Raw genomic sequence first — 16,110 nt, 5'->3', positions numbered from 1 at the left:
CCACGTTGTTTATACTCGCAATGATTTGGGCCGTTTTAGTGCAATCGAACAGATTCCAAAACGCTTGCCGAATGAACACAATGGATTACATTGTGGACAGAATGTTTCCATTGTAGAGATGCAACTCTCTCAGGCACTTCCGAATGGCTGGATTGGATTACCGAACCCTTTTCATGGCCGGTTTAGATGACTGCTGATCAATGGGGCTCTTAGCTTCAAATCTAATTTGTTTTTGGGCTCACTTGGTAATGCTGATCACAGATTATTCCTATATAAAATTAATCAGGTTACTGATGTATTTTTTCAGACCGCTTGGATTCTCATAGACATTAATTGCAGGAATTCCACATTCATTATTGAATTTTTGATCTGCTGTTGCTGCAGAGGGTTAGAGATGTACAGCGTGCGATGGCTCCATAGAGCGATGTGTTATCTTTGCTGAACAGCTCATTAAGATGCTCCTCTTGGTAACAAAGAGTAAATCTTCATCAGATTGTAATTTTTTTTCAGAAGATAACCAGACAAAAAATGCAAACAAAAATGGCTGTGTAAGGCAAAGTCCTTTTTAATGGGATGCATAATTTTTCACTTGATATCGAAAGAGAACTCTTTGATTTAGAGCATGTCTCGTTGTCGCTCTGTTTTCCGTCATACTGTTAGCACAGCTAAGGGGATGCAAGGTAGAAGGAACCTATTTAACAGCGTGATGCATGAGGGGGACTGGACATCCACGTAAAGGAGCGGCTGAAAGAAAGATCGGAAAAGGTCAGGCCACATTTCATTTCAGCCGAGCTTTTTATTAGCTCTGCCCAGTATGCAGTTTGGAGGAAAATACAGTTGCTCAGCAGTCAATGGACTACTCATTTAGATTGACACATGTGTATACACTTGGATGAATGTGGCTCTGTGCTGAACATGCTTGCTCTGTTTATGAGCTTACTCGTGCATTTGCAAGCTATTTTAACTTGGACCCGCACAAACCTTCCCCCTGAGGTTTATTCCTTACCGTGCTGTGGAAGGAATTGTAATGCTCACTAAATAGTGCGAAACCTGTGTACGAGTTGCTGAATAATACTGTGATCATTGCACACTGTTAAAATCTATAAAATGGACTATTTCCAGTACCTTTATACTGTCTGATTCAGCTCTCTTGGGAAATGGAGGCTCTGTGTAAAGAAGTTGCAGGAATTCCTGTTCGCTAATTTGGAAAATTGTAACACTGTTTTTTACTTCCAGCTGTAATAAAGGTAATTTGGGGCTTTTATTTTCTCAGGCTTGTTAGGGATAGTTCACACAAAAAACCCTTGACTTGCTTTCTTTCTTGGAACTTGGAAGATATTCTGAAATGTATCATTGTTTTTTTTTGTTGGTCCAAACGGTGGATGTCATGTTAATTTGAACTATTGGGACTTGCTCTCTCTCTCTCTCTCTCTCTCTCTCTCTCTCTCTCTCTCTCTCTCTCTCTCTCTCTCTCTCTCTCTCTCTCTCTCTCTCTCTCTCTCTCTCTCTCTCTCTCTCTCTCTCTCTCTCTCTCTCTCTCTCTCTCTCTCTCTCTCTCTCTCTCTCTGTATATATATTTCCTCAAGGGAGTAAATATTTTAGGTCAAAGAGGTTCATCTTATGAAAAAAAATTGGGAATCCCCCTTTTAAGCTATCCATCAGCTCTTTTACAATAATCACACTATAACCTGGTGCCTCTGTGAAACGTTTTGACTTCAAATGCGCTTGCTCGACTAGAAAAGCCACGTTGCATGAACGGCAGACCCCCGCTCTCCTCTCCCGCCTCCCACCATGCTTTGTTGTAAAACACCGGGGTGTTTTAAGAGTCTGTGTTGTGCGAAGGTACCAAAATGCTGCAAGCGGTAATCTAATACATTACGGCTGTTTTTCCGAAATGATGAAAAATCATCAGGCTTGTGTTTTCTGGAAGCCTCGTAACACTATCAGTTAGGGATAAAGTCTCCATTTCACACATGAATGCGTTACGAGTTAATCTCCCGCCTGCCACTGTACACTGCTTTAAACACAACCCTGAACCCGGAGAGCAGTGGCAGCCTGCTGTTTAGATGCCTCCCTCTGGTAAACACTTGTTTTTTTTTTTTTTTTTAACAGCTGCTCTTTTACGTCACTACATGTTTAAAATAAAAAGCAGCAGGTCTGGTGTGTATATAGGTTGATAAGTGTGCACTCTTCCTGGGAGCTGCGCGCCGCACTAAAACGGCAGAATGGTAATAGTTCTAGTCAATGCATGTTTTATGAGCTGTCCAGAGAGGAGAGGGGAAGCTCTGATCCTGCTTGTTTCAGCAGCGTTTTCATTACCCTCCAGTCACTTCCCCTCCTGCCTGCCGCTCCAAGGCAAGGAAACAATCTCAAATCATTTTTACAGTGCTGCACATTTGGACTATACTTGCATCAGTATTATAGAGAGCAGTGATTTGATATTCCTCCAAACATTTGAGCATCCTGTCTTCTCAAAGATGACAAAGGTTTGACTACCGTAGGCAGACTTTTTTTCATCCGTTTTAAACAACAGTGTTTTGTGTGGCTTGCAATGGAAATGGGACTGGAAAGTTTATATTTATATTTGAGCTGAGTTGCCTTAAATGGAGAGGTGGTGTAACAAAGAGGGTGTTATTCAGACTAGAGCCTCTTAAAGACTGTCAGGCTGTGGGTTTGGAGAGGTGGCTCATCCAGAAACAAAAGCCGCTCCTAATTAGTGGTAATACCGTCCTGTGGTATCTGGGGTGGAGGTGCTTTTGGCAGAGCCGTTACGCGTGTTTTTGAATGCCCGGCTTGTTCGAGAGACCATCTGCCGCCGGTTGCCAGTGTTCAAAAAAAAAAAAAAAAAACCCCGCCACTGCTAGATAACTAAATAATTTAGTCTGAAAATGGTCTGACGCATTGACCTAATGGCATCGCCGCTGCGGCCTCATCATCTTTAACCTTATGTTCTCGAAGATGAGTTTGGAATAACGTTGCAGCGAGAATAAATGAGGTCCTGAACAATAAGCCTGAGCTGAGATTTCTCCTCCAGGCCCTGTGTTTCATGTGATGATTAGTTGGGAGTTGGGGAGTGTGACGCAGAGCTGAGCCCCCCCTCTCTGTGGGTGTCTGTCAGGACCAGTGCTTCCCTGAGACCTCCCTGCTTTCACTGTGAATGAGGCTCAGGCTGAGCTGCCATGAGGCTTTTGATCAACTGACTACATTTAGATATCTTCTTTTTAGGGCTGTCACTAACGATTATTTTGGTAATTGGTCGATTATTTTGACGATGACTCGAGTAATCAGATTGTTTTTGTGTGGTAACAAAAATAGACCTAGGCAAAGACCTAAGCCTTTAAAATGACTTGAAATACAATACATAAATAATAAGTAAGGGATAATGCACATCCAGCTGGTTATCGCAGAAAAACCCCAGACAGGACGATAAGAACCCTGACGTAAAGCGGAGGGGTCTTGCATCACTCTGAAGGGGTTTATTCTGAGATACCCGGATGACATAAATAATTGTACACTAAATATTGATTTGATTTTTAATATTTTATTAGCTCATCAAACACACAACTTCCATGAAGAAAACCCGTTACTAGCAAGCGTATAGTGCTGACTTCAGTTGCCTGGATGAGCATGTGCTGTCAGTTTTTACTGGTTGTTATCGGAGGATAAAATACCCCTGGATGACGCGATTGACCAATCAGAATCAATTATTCCAGAGAGCCGTGTAATAACATAATGCAGTATACAATAGGCGTATCAAAAGTAAGTAATCAGGTACTCATATGGTTTTGTAGAACAACACCAGGGTGCCAACGGCCAGATGCACGTAGCCTACACGCATGTTCATAATTAAAGCACATGTATTAAACCCGCAGGGCATATATTTATTTAATTGAATCGCAACCTTAGTGAATTCACAATAGCACTATGCTATAGAATGTTATTTAAATTGTTTTAATATATTGTGCAGCCTTAGAAAACGGTGTAATAATGTGGTTCATGGATTCTCTTCTGTGTGATGCGGTACTTTGCGGTATTTTGCCAGTTACTCGACACAGGTAAATTGCAATAGAGGATTTTTTTTAAATCGAGTACGTAAATTTAATCGAGGAATTGTGACAGCCCTACATCTTTTAACTACAAAATTATTAAATAGATCTTGCTTCACACCATGCTAACAGTCTTTCTACGTCAGCTATTATGCTGATTGTATTTTGATTGGGGGGGGGGAGCCATACAGGCGTCGTTGCTGCACAATCTGAATCTTTTGATACAGTGAATGGGCTTTTGTAAACTGCTGCATTCGCATTAGATTCATTGTATTGTGAATCAAAGCATATCAGAGAAGGTGGTGTAGTGCAATGATAATATCTTCTCTATCTAGGATAGATTTAGAAAGTGACGTATGTGTTTATCTGCCATTGATTGAGTATTGATCGCATATGCTCGGGAGAGGCCAAGCCAAGAGCGCGTCGTCTGCAAACGCTGGATCGGCGGTTACTCTAGGTTTACCCACCTTAAATACTACCTCAAAATATATATAGATCGTTTCATTTGCATACCCTCATTCCCTTTTTATTGAATGTGAAAAGACATTACAGCTTTCTTTATATCAATAATTACCTTATATAATTTGGCCACTGGTAGGATATTTTAAAGGGATAGTTAATGTAAAAAAACATTTATTCAGACTCTTGTCGTTCCAAATCTTTGTGACTTTCTTCTCTGGAACACACAAGATATTTTGAAGAAAAAAAAATTGTCCATACAATGAAAGCCCAATGGTTTCCAAAACCTGAACCCCATTGACTTTCATTGTATGGACAAAAAAATTCTTCAAAATATCTTTTGTGTTCTGCAGAAGGAAGAAAGGCATACCGGTTTGGAACAACATGAATGTGAATAAATGGTGACGTGATTATTTTATTTTTATTTTTTCTGTGAACTATCCCTTGTCTTGTTCTTGTGTTCGCACTTCTCCAGTGTTGATGCTCCCTTTTAGAAATGCTCGTTGGCTACACGACCAGGCTAAAAGCACAGTGATGGACTGTCCAGACATTCCCCCCACCCCTTCTGCCACACGGACAAACTAGTCTGAAAGCCCTCAGTGTGGTTTGCACTGTTTGTGGCTTACAGTGTGAAATGAAGTTACTCTCAGGCACGATGCTGATAATAGACACAAGTGCTGATGGGGAGCCGGCCCCTACGGGAATTGTGCAGAGGGAATACACGCTCGTACACAACCACTTACTCACATACTCGGATTGCTTGGAGCCTAGCCTTCAGCCTCTGGTTTACTGACTCCTCAGGGCTCAGATTAGCCCCTTGATTTCTGTATATAAATCATCAACGTGTGTAGTTACATGCTACAGAGATGCACCAAATTAATTTCCAGCCAGTGTTTTCCTAGCCAGTGTCAAGATGCCCTCATGAGATCTTAATCCGACAGTATATTAAAGAAGAGTGGTAGATGTTGATTAGATAACATAAACATTAAAGAGGATTTTATTTTCCTGAAACGTATAAGTGCATATTTGAAAGTGTTATTGCTATCATATCAAATCAGGTCTCTGGGGTTTATTTTATTAGCATATATATTATGTATTAGCCTTATATGCATATTGATATTGCTAACAAGATCTCAGAAGTCACAGAAGGCTGTTTGTTCATGAAGGCTACGTTAAATGTGCTATAGGTGATCTGGGAAATGCTAACTTTAGCCTGCTAGCATCGAAAGGATACGATCGCCGTGCGATTTCCAAAGCCATGCCTCCTCCAAAACACATGAGACCAGAAGCGAGATGACCAGAGACAATGTAATTGGATTATATCACATGTCATTCACCGGTGAGAAAACTTAACAGGACAGTGAAGTGAGGAACAGTACTACAATAACGAACGTAAACGACTGTTTGCCTGCCATTCTCGCTCTGTCTGCACAGTGTATGTGAACGTGCTGATGATGACGTATGATGTTTGCGTGAACAGGCTGTGCAGTGGTATGCTAACACCCGTTGACTGACAGATAACACGTGTTCACATTTTATGGTCCTACACCTTCCACAGACGATATATTTTTGTACAAATACATTTAGACCGATTAACATAGTGCTTGCTGTTAGGATATGAGGAGCCTTTCAACCAGCATAACAAAAAAAAATTCTGTAGAGAATCACCTATTCCAACTTGAAAGGAACAGAATGCATAGGAGTTAGGCTGTGTGTAATATGAGTCTTTATAGAGTTATGCTTTGAAGGAAGGCCTTTTCTTTTATTATTTAACTTAATGGAACAGGCTGTGGTAATGCTTAAAGATCCATCAGCCTGTCTACACAATTTGAAACTCAGTAAAAACAGTTCCTGTGTGGAGAGGGCCCTCCACCGTACTACACGTCCATATCAATAAAGTAGACATTTATTGAGGAGCGCTGAGTAATTGTTGGGAATAGTCAGTAGTGGCCATTAAGATTTAGAGTATGCTAAATTTTAGTCAGGACAATCTCTTCCAGCAGGAACCGTTTCAGAATAAATGTGTGCCATCAGATAAAAGATGACTGTTATTAGCAGGCCGATGGTGTGAGTCAGGAATTTCGGTACGGATTATACATGCTTGTTCTGTGTGATCATGTGAAACTATTAGAATTGAACTGCTGCAAGTCATAATTTCACACAATACCGAGTCAGTGTGATGCTTTCATCAACAATAACTAAAATCTGGTGGAGAGTTATCAAATGGATTTCTGTGTTTTTTGTTGTTGTTGTTTTTTTGAGTTCTGCTTCAGATGTCTGTCTATTTATTTCTTTATTTATTTATTGAGCTTTTTGCTCTGGCAAAATAGATTGAAAACAGCTTTGTTGAAGTCAGAGTAGCTCTCTTGGATGAGCTTCGAACGAGACATTTGTCTGATAAATCTCAGTTACTCGTATTGCAGATAATGTTTTGTTTGATATGTTCCAAGGCTAATCTCGCTCGCCGAAAACAATTACATCAAACGTGTATTTCACAACTTCCATCTGGAAAGCTTTCGGTAATTCTCGCCAGTCAAATGTCTGCATTTTGTAATACACTGTTTGAAACCAGTGATCAGGGATCTCCCAAAAAATGTCCATATAAGTGTGTCGCTCACTCTCTCACTGCTGTCTGCTCATTGACTATGTATCATAAACAGGTTTCGACTAAATTTGCAAATAAATTACGGTTGGAACGATACAATGATTTGTGTGGAATGCATTGAAGCGTCACACTTTTTACGTTCATCCCTAATCCAGTCACACAAAACTAGAGCAAATGCTAATGGCTAGTATGGCAGCGCCGCTTAATATGTTTGTGTTCATGCAGCGTTTTGTTTTTTACAAGTGTGATAACCGCATTTTATAACCGTACTGGCCCCTGCACGTTTTCAAGACTCACAACCGCATTTTTGACAAACCCGCGCTGAATGAATGGAACCGCACTGGACAACTAGTTGTCTCCCACGTCATATAATGTAAGAGCCACACTGAACTGTATAATCATGATGGGTTTAGTTTACTCACGGAGACTGAGAAATTATTTAGGCGCGTGGCTCAAACATACTCTCTGCACGCTGTAACTAAGCATTAAAAATCATTTTTGGTTGCTTAAAATAACTGATGGATAAACTCGCAGCTCGATTAGACTCATAAATTTGTTTAATAACGCTGTCAATTGTGATAACATTTCTTGGTGTTATGGACATCGCCATTTAATACTGTCACTAAATATGGTTGTGTCTTCAGCTGTTCCTTCATACAGATGTATTCAAGCTGATACTTTAATCTGCTGAATGAAGGAAACATTTCAAGACTCACCTTGCTGTCAATCTCAAACAGTGACATTGAATGCAGCCATCATGGTCATTTGTATTACTGGTAGATGCCTTTTAATTCTTGCCACTTTTTTACATTGGTATTTTTTTAATTTATTAGAATTTTAGGAAAACATGTTTAAATAAAACATGGAAAGATTAATGGCAGTTTACGGTTATTTATTGGTAGGTTAACTAAAGGGTTAATCGGCTGATCAGAAAACAATTAAAGGGACATTGTGTAGGAATTTCTCCCATCTAACGGTGAAATTGTATTTTGCATTCAAACAAATAATGCTCTCCAGCGCCTCGCTTTTTCAAATGCGTGTTGCATCTACGGTAGCCGTTATGTACCAAAAAGCTATGACAGGATGTCTTATAATAGCACTTTATTGAGTTTTCCTTCGGGTGAACTGGTTTGTTATTTCAAACAAACTGAAACTTGACACAACGAACAAACGAATGTTACAGTTTTGAACAAACAAAACTTACAACCTTGTTTTTAGGGCCTTCTCTACTTTACTCAATAGCTGCTATTCATCAAAGAGCCTGTTTAACTTTTAACTATAAATGTTCTACTGTCTATATAATAAAGTACACAACCAAGCAATGAAATAAAGCTTGTAATTAAGACCGTAACATTGACTTACCTGTCGAGAAGAAAGCAGACAACTTCAGCGTCTCTTTTGAAAGCTTTATCCTGCATTAGCAATCCCGACATTAACCCTTGTTTTTTGTAATCTCCGGTCACGTTTCCTTTTACGGTCTATGTTGGACTTTTTCGACGACGAGGACTCCTTATCTTGTAACTCAGCATATGTATGGACTCCTCCATTATAAATAACCGTACAGTGCAGCCTTTTAAACTTGCCGCGGCAGTGACAAGCGTCTCTCACTGCTCTGCTCCTCCGCTTCTGCTGGCTTCAGTCACGTGACGCTGGCTCTGAACGAAAACGCGTTGGCCTAGTACTTTTTGTCCCTCTCTGCTATTATAGTTTTTCAAGATGGCGGAACTACATGGAAGCCTCCGTGGACCTACCCGTCCCATGTATATAAAGATAATAAATTCTTCGTTTATGAGGATAAGTCAGATAATTAGCAGAGGTATTTGTACACCATTGAGGACATATTTATGAATAAAAATATTGATTTTAGATAATAAAATACCTAAAAACCTACACATTGTCCCTTTAAGCGATTAATCGATTATCAAAATAATTGTTCGTTACAGCCCTGAAATGAAGCACCTGGCAATACGGGTGTCTTGGGGAAGTAGCATTTGTGTTGCCTGACCCTTTATTGGCTTTTGCCTCAAATCACAGAGATGAATGCGTCGGCCTATTGGCGTAATAGGAGAGTGATTTAGGATGAATAAAACATGCAGCATGAAAGAGTAATGTTGAAAAAGAAGTGTGTTTTGTAATAGAGCCCTGCTGTGTGCCCATTGTGAGGTGATGTGTTAATAGTGGCAGAGCAACTGTGTGGTTGGAGGGGTGAGAAGGTCTAATTTATCCGCTGCTCTGAAGGAGAAATGTATTTTTATTTAAAACCTCCTGGCTCACACCCCTTGACTTCATTGCAGTAATGGAAATGGTAAAATAGGTGCTGTTGGCTGAGACCCCTGAAGCTTTTTTTTTTTATACCGGCTTTCACAAATGGCTGATTTTTCTCCCTCCCTGCCTCTCTCCCTCCCTTTTCCATTAAGACAGCTGGTATCTTTCAAAAGGTCCTGCTCTGGTGATTGATGTGTAATGGCTTCAAGCCTCACCTGCCCCACAGCGCGTTATTCATCTGTGGGTAGTGTTGAGGGGAGTACTCGCCATTGCTTAATTGGTCCTGGTCACCATTCAGACGCCACATGAACTGATGCATTGTTGCTGGTCAGTGTTGTAAACCTCACTGCAGCCGCTGCCTATCACCGGTTGCTAATGCTCCTGTTGGTATAAATAACACACTCTTTACATGTGAGAAGGTGTGGATCGCTGACTTTTCTGCAGTAGTAATTTATCAATCATACGGCACAAGGTTGTGCAATGCTCGTCTAATGGAGTCGAGATGCAGGAAGGTTTTTTATTAGGGATGCACCGATACCACTTTTTCCAGAACGAGTTCGATACTGATACTTTCCTTTTTGGTACTTGCCGATACCGATACCTGTATTTTCACTGCATTTGTAATTTTAAATATATATCCAGAAGGGCTCAGTGCTAAGGACTGGGTCAATGGTTCAAATGTTTAGCCTAGATACCAGTGAAATATCACAATTCTCTATTCCAATTTTGATACAACAGCAAAAACTACTAGCCTAATAATGAATGTAAATTTAACTTAAACATTATTAAAGACAAGAAAGCAGTCAGTAATAAAATAACAAGTAATCAAATTACAAATAGCACAAATACAATAGAACAAAAAGTCTACAAATGAAATAAACAGTGTTTTTGGGGGGTCTCAGGTAGGTCTAACAGTAGGTTTCAGGTACAGAAATCGAATAAAATAATCAAATGTGAAATAACACTGCATAATCATCACTGTATAAATTAAATATAGATGGATCTTTATAAAGTTACAAAAGTTAGGCCCTATTCAGTCTAGACCAGTGAGTGATTTTGTCCTTTGTTTTGTTAACATTAAAACAGAGCAGCAGGTTTATTAGACTGCCGAATGCATGGATCCAATATACTGTTGGACATTTTATTTCTCAACTGTCTACGTTCACTTAAGATATATCCGACTATGTTTACTAGGATACGTGCCAAGACGTTCGTTTTTACATAATTTAGTCTGAATTCGTCCGTTCAAGCACAAGACGTAATTGCGCGGTGTCTGATGCCCAGCTTTCAGGGTGTACGCTTCGGATGTTTGCGCACAGAAAATGTTGTGATTACTGTACCTCCTTCCTGTAATAATGTAGGGAACCACTTGTTATACATAAATCAAGTAGCAGTTCATGTTTTACTTACATAGCCTATATGATTTAGTTCTAATCCAAATGATGCATGTGTGCTGAGTGAACTATCAGCAACCAAGAGCATTCAACAGAAGTTCTCTCTCTCTCTCTCATATCAGTTAACGTTAATAATACATGCCTTGTTTTACTTTCATTTCCATATTCGACTGAACTACAAACTTTCCACTGATATCTGTGAAAAAAGGGATGCGCTCGACCAGCTCGCGCGTCTGTGCTGCTGCACGTTCAATCCACTGCTCGTATTTCCGCTTATCAGCTCGCGCTCCACAGCTATATAAGCGTTACTATATTTTGTTTAATATTCCACTAATTAGATACATTTACTTCATAGACAGCCTTCCCTTTTATCCCCATTATACTCTCTGTTGTTGGTGTTTCTTCGTCTGGACACAAACACTGTACACACGCTGTGTGGTATCGGTTATTGGTATCGGAGCATTGTCATGACACCTTAATTGTCTTGTAATACTGTTCTGGATTATTATATATTTTTTAATAATAATAATTGTAATGCTATCATAAGGTGCTGCCTCCAATAAAGGCTTATTCGCTGGACTTCAAACTCGCTTGTTCAAAGCATTCGAGAACCACACACTTTTACAATGTAGTGCTTGTGTGATGTTTTTTTTTTTTTTTTTTTTTTTTTTTTTTTTTTATTAGATAATGTATTATAGAATTTATTATTCTTTACTTTTGTTTACATTTTTAATCAGTTACAGTTCTAATTTTATGTACAGCTATTTATAACTTTTGAAAGCTAGTATACATTATATTTTCTCATCCAACAATTTGAGATTGACTGACTGACTGTCTAGATTTGATAAATTTATTTAATTTTTTTGCATTGGTGCATTAATTACTGTACTTACATCCTGTGTTTTAGCTGTGTTTAACCTTAGTTGCACGGTAAAACCGTGTTTTGCCGTCATGTCACATCTCATTGTATTTAAGCGCCCATAATGCAATAGTTGTTGTTTTTTTGTGTGAAAAAATGTGCTGTGTTTTGATGATCTTGCTCTCTGACTGGCTGTATTTGAACACCAGAATGTGTCCTATTTAAACGCCCCCTAAGAAACATGTCTGATCAGTGTCTGATGAACTCAAAACTGGTCTAATTGTGCAGGACTTCTTCACTGATCGTTTAGTTGACACGACATTTTAGCAACCCACTGTCTAGTTGATTTTATGGTTTATGTATGTAGGTGTGTGTGTGTGTGTGTTTTTGTATGTTCAGGCTGGTGGTCAGCATGGTAACTCATCATGCGGTGATTAATCGGGTCGTGACGTGGTGGCGCAGCTCTGTAATCAGTCTGTAGTGTTTGAGGTTGATGAGGGGAGCAGCTGCCCCGTCAGTTGCCGTCTACTCAAGATGACAGGCTGTCATTGACAGGGCTGCTTGTCAACTGCACCAGTGTGCCTGTCATAAGCCATTTCTCTTCATTTTTATACCTGCTCTATAAACACACCTCTCACACTGACAAACAGCCCAATTCTGTCCTGCTGCTGTCCTCCCGCAGGCTCCTCACATTTCCAAATTCACTCGCTGTTGTCAGGTTTGGCTGCACTAGAGGCTGTAATCTTTAGTTTCCCGTTTAACTGAAGAGGGGGAAAGCGGCGTGGACTCTTTCAAGTGCACTTCATTGTTACGCAGCCATTTCATGCTCTCATATTAGCGGCCTTGTTTTGTTTTCCACCTCTCACTTTTCGGCCAATGGAAGATTGATCTTTATTTTCATGAATGTTGACTTAAAAGAGGCAAGTAGCAGCGAGCGTTGTAAAAACAGGATTTGATCCAAAGCTGTTTTCTGTCTGAGTCTCTTGCCAGGTTTCTTCTCCATGCCTGTCTGTTCTGATTTCCACGGGTGATCGCTGTGCTAGCTGAGGTAGGGCCGCCTCTGGCCAGGCTGTAGTTGCCTGACCAGCATGCACAACCAACAACCAACAAACACTGTGGCCTGGAGGGAGCACTAGGTCTTATTCCAGTCTAATGTATTACTTGTAAGAAATTCTATTCTCGATAGCCTTAGCTGGCTAGTTGTGCAAACGTCTATATAAGCCTAATATCCTGTAAAACGTGCAGCTGAGCCTGTTTGATAATGCAGTGGGGAATCCTGTTTAGGCCACTGTGCAGGGAAACATAGTGGCGCTTTTCATCGCCAGGCAGAAATGAGCTGGGGAATAGAGCAGGGAGCTTGAAGTTTGTGCTTTTTTGATATAGCTTTGCTCAGAGCTCTCCTGAGGACATGCGCTGCTGCTGTGGAAGAGACGGCGATTGATGTTCCTTTTGGTGTGCGACGTCACAGCGCTGCTCGCCGGCTGTGATTGATTAAACCGATTGCATGAGTATCAACAGGCCCTTGGTTTTACAAATATCTCACTGTGTGTTGGGGAACATGAAAAGCACATTTAGAGCATGTTTAATGTTGTAACCATCAAGTAAAAAGTGCTATTTTTTCGCATGGCTTTAATACATATCTTCATTATTTTCAAAAGAATATTGAGCAAGATGCACCAAATTACATTTTACATCTAACCTTGCCTTGTCATAAAAAGGTCAAATTATCTGATATTTTAAGAGACTTGATGACTCATGAGAGTCTGCACAGGTCCTATGATATTTTTTCAAATGAGGCTTTTAACTTCACTATGAGAACAGAATAGTTGTATCACTGTGGCATTTTATTCCCAAAATTCATTACAAAGAGGTGTATTCAAGTAATTGTTGATTTGCCTTTTTTTAAATACATTTTGAAATAAATTAATAAATAGAACAAAAAAAGTGTCACATTAACTACTCTAACAATGTCTTTTCTTTTTTCTCTCCCTTCAGCTCTTCTGAAACACTGGGGTTGTTGGTGTGGCCAAATTTTCCCTGGATTTGATTGGTAAATTCAGAAGACTGAAGCCCAGGCTCACAGTCTACCTTTCACGGAGGCCCAGCCGTGAGAGGACAGAAGAAGGCACGTGGCGAATCATGACTGCCGACAAAGAGAAGGACAAGGAGAGGGAGCGCGAGCGTGACCGAGACCGGGACAGAGACCGCGAGAAGCGGGACAAAATGCGAGAGTGCGAGAGCTCACGGCCCCGGCGAAGTTGCACGCTGGAGGGCGGTGCTAAGAACTATGCTGAGAGCGAACACAGTGAGGATGACGACAACGAGACGCCTGGGGCCGCCAACGCCGAGGAGGGCAGCAAGAAAAATAAGAAGAAGCTGCCCAAAAAGAAGTCGCGCTATGAGCGAATGGAGAACGGCGAGATTACTTCCTTCATTACGGAGGATGACATTGTTTACAGACCTGGCGGTGAGTTCTGGTTCTACTCAAGTTGAAGATGTGTTTGTCATTAAATAACCATGCTGTTTGGACAGCAAAATGTATTTGGCAATATTTTGTATGCGTTGCTGAAAATGGTGCTTCAGCGTAGCATAAACATGTCACATCATCCACTACTTGGATGAAAAAAATGCATTTACATTGGCTGCTGTGCTTGACTAAATACATTCACTGCTTCTTGATGAAAATGCAGAAGAAATCACAGTGATGATATTTGAAACGGTCATATTTTTCACACTTAGCCTTCCAAAGCACACAAGATTCTTGTTTTTATTTGTATTTTTCAGTGAGTGGCAGAAAAAGCGAAACGGTCCACATTAGGTCTTTATTAGGCGCTGAGATTGAGCCTAGAACAGAGCAATAACCTTTTCCTGCGCTGTAAACATGGCCTCTCTTTCACCTGCTGTTTAGAAATTGGTTGTACATGAGACTGGGGGGAAATGTCAACACTCCGACAGAGGGCAAAGCACGGCTGCCATAGTTCTAAATCATCCTCGCCGTGTCTTTCATTTATTTAGCAGCCACTGAAAGGTCAAGCAGTATGCTTAGTTATTTAATGCGAAGACTTCAAATTATAGCCATTTGTGTAATTTCCAATCTCATCTCTCCACTCCATCTCTTCTGCTGAGCAGAAATGTGTTTGCTCGGAGGGGGAAGGTGAGGAATGGTGTGATGGTTGCCCCCTCCTCCTCCTCTTCCCCGCGCTGTTGCCCCAGTGGAATCGGGTTGGAGGCATTATCTGCTGAAGGTCCTTGAAAACACAGTTGCTGAAGCTCTCTGTCAGTAATAACCCAGCAGACCCCTTCCCTGCTCTGTTTTGGAGAGTACCGCCAGTCTGCTTTAGATAAGATTGAATTGAATCACACACATCTGAGGCATGTTAGTTGATTTTGTCACTGCTGCAGTAGAGAATAGAATGGGATGGTCACCATGTTTTTGAAGATAACTAAGGCGCTTTTTAAGGTGCAGCTATAAAAAAAAAAAAAAAAAAAAAGGATTTTAATTGCACTGCCAATTATGGTGTTTGTTGTTTTAGGGATCCAAGGATTAAGTTGTTGCATTATGCTGTTTATACTGCGAACCTTTCATTTGACGTCTTACAGCTGATCTGTTAATGCTTTAGTGACATCATTGTGTTTTGGATAACTGCATGTTTTATTATTTATCAAAAAAAAAATCTCCATCAAAATTTTTAAAATGATGTTTTTGTGCTTGTTTGTAGGGCTTTACAGTTTGGACAAATTTGTGAATATACATAAATATATTGATATTTACAACTATTTATTATTATTAATGTAAAATATAAATAATAACAAATATTACTATTGTAATATTTCACTGTAAAATAAAAATCTCTGAACCGCACTGCTCTGAAACTAGTTCATGAGCTGCTTGCCTATAAAAGGCACACAACACATATATTTAATGTGTAAACATTTTGCGGTTTATTTCGATTAATTAATTGTGCAGGCCTTGCTGTATGTGCATGCCTTCGGTTTGCGGTCAGTTTCTGCAGCCTTATTGCAATCAGATTTGATTCGAGCGGCTTAAGTAGACACAAAGCCTGTGCTGGATTAAACCCTACTAAATGTTAAATCCTTTTATATTTGTCTAGTGACACACAATATGTAAAACTGCCCACCCTTGGAGTGGGTATTAAAAACGGCGAGAAGCCAACGGAAAAAGAGAGAGTGTAATCAAGGGAGAGAACTGAAACAAGACAATAATTGCTTTTGTGGCTCGAGAGAGTCGGCCGCGTGTACGTATGACACTAGATAAGAGGAAGTAATATTGAAAGCCAACACGAAGATCTCTCTCATACATTTTGTCCACTAACGTTTTTATAGCAAGCTTAGTGTGCATTTATTAGGATGTCTGCAAAAAAGCAAATAAGGCACGTAGTCTCGTCGTTGGAGAGATGGATTGTGCTTGAGTGAGGAAGGAAGGAGAAAAGGAGTGAGTGTGGAGTGTGATACAGATGGGGA

General features: G+C 40.2%; 1 protein-coding gene across 2 annotated transcripts in view; it reads left to right on the top strand.

The window, feature by feature from the left end:
- rerea (arginine-glutamic acid dipeptide (RE) repeats a) overlaps positions 1-16,110 on the top strand; it is a 108,938-nt gene that overhangs the window by 12,164 nt on the left and 80,664 nt on the right. For both annotated transcript variants that reach the window (XM_084428748.1, XM_084428747.1), the window contains exon 2: positions 13,624-14,095. In XM_084428748.1, the coding sequence (XP_084284874.1) occupies positions 13,768-14,095 (328 nt within the window). In that variant the 5' untranslated portion in view covers positions 13,624-13,767. The remainder of the gene's footprint in view (positions 1-13,623; positions 14,096-16,110) is intronic.

The sequence above is a fragment of the Rutilus rutilus genome (assembly GCF_951802725.1).
Source record: "Rutilus rutilus genome assembly, chromosome: 13".
Taxonomy (NCBI): Eukaryota; Metazoa; Chordata; class Actinopteri; order Cypriniformes; family Leuciscidae; genus Rutilus; species Rutilus rutilus.
The sequence above is the reverse complement of the archived record's forward strand: the minus strand, read 5'-3'. Positions and strand labels throughout refer to the sequence as shown.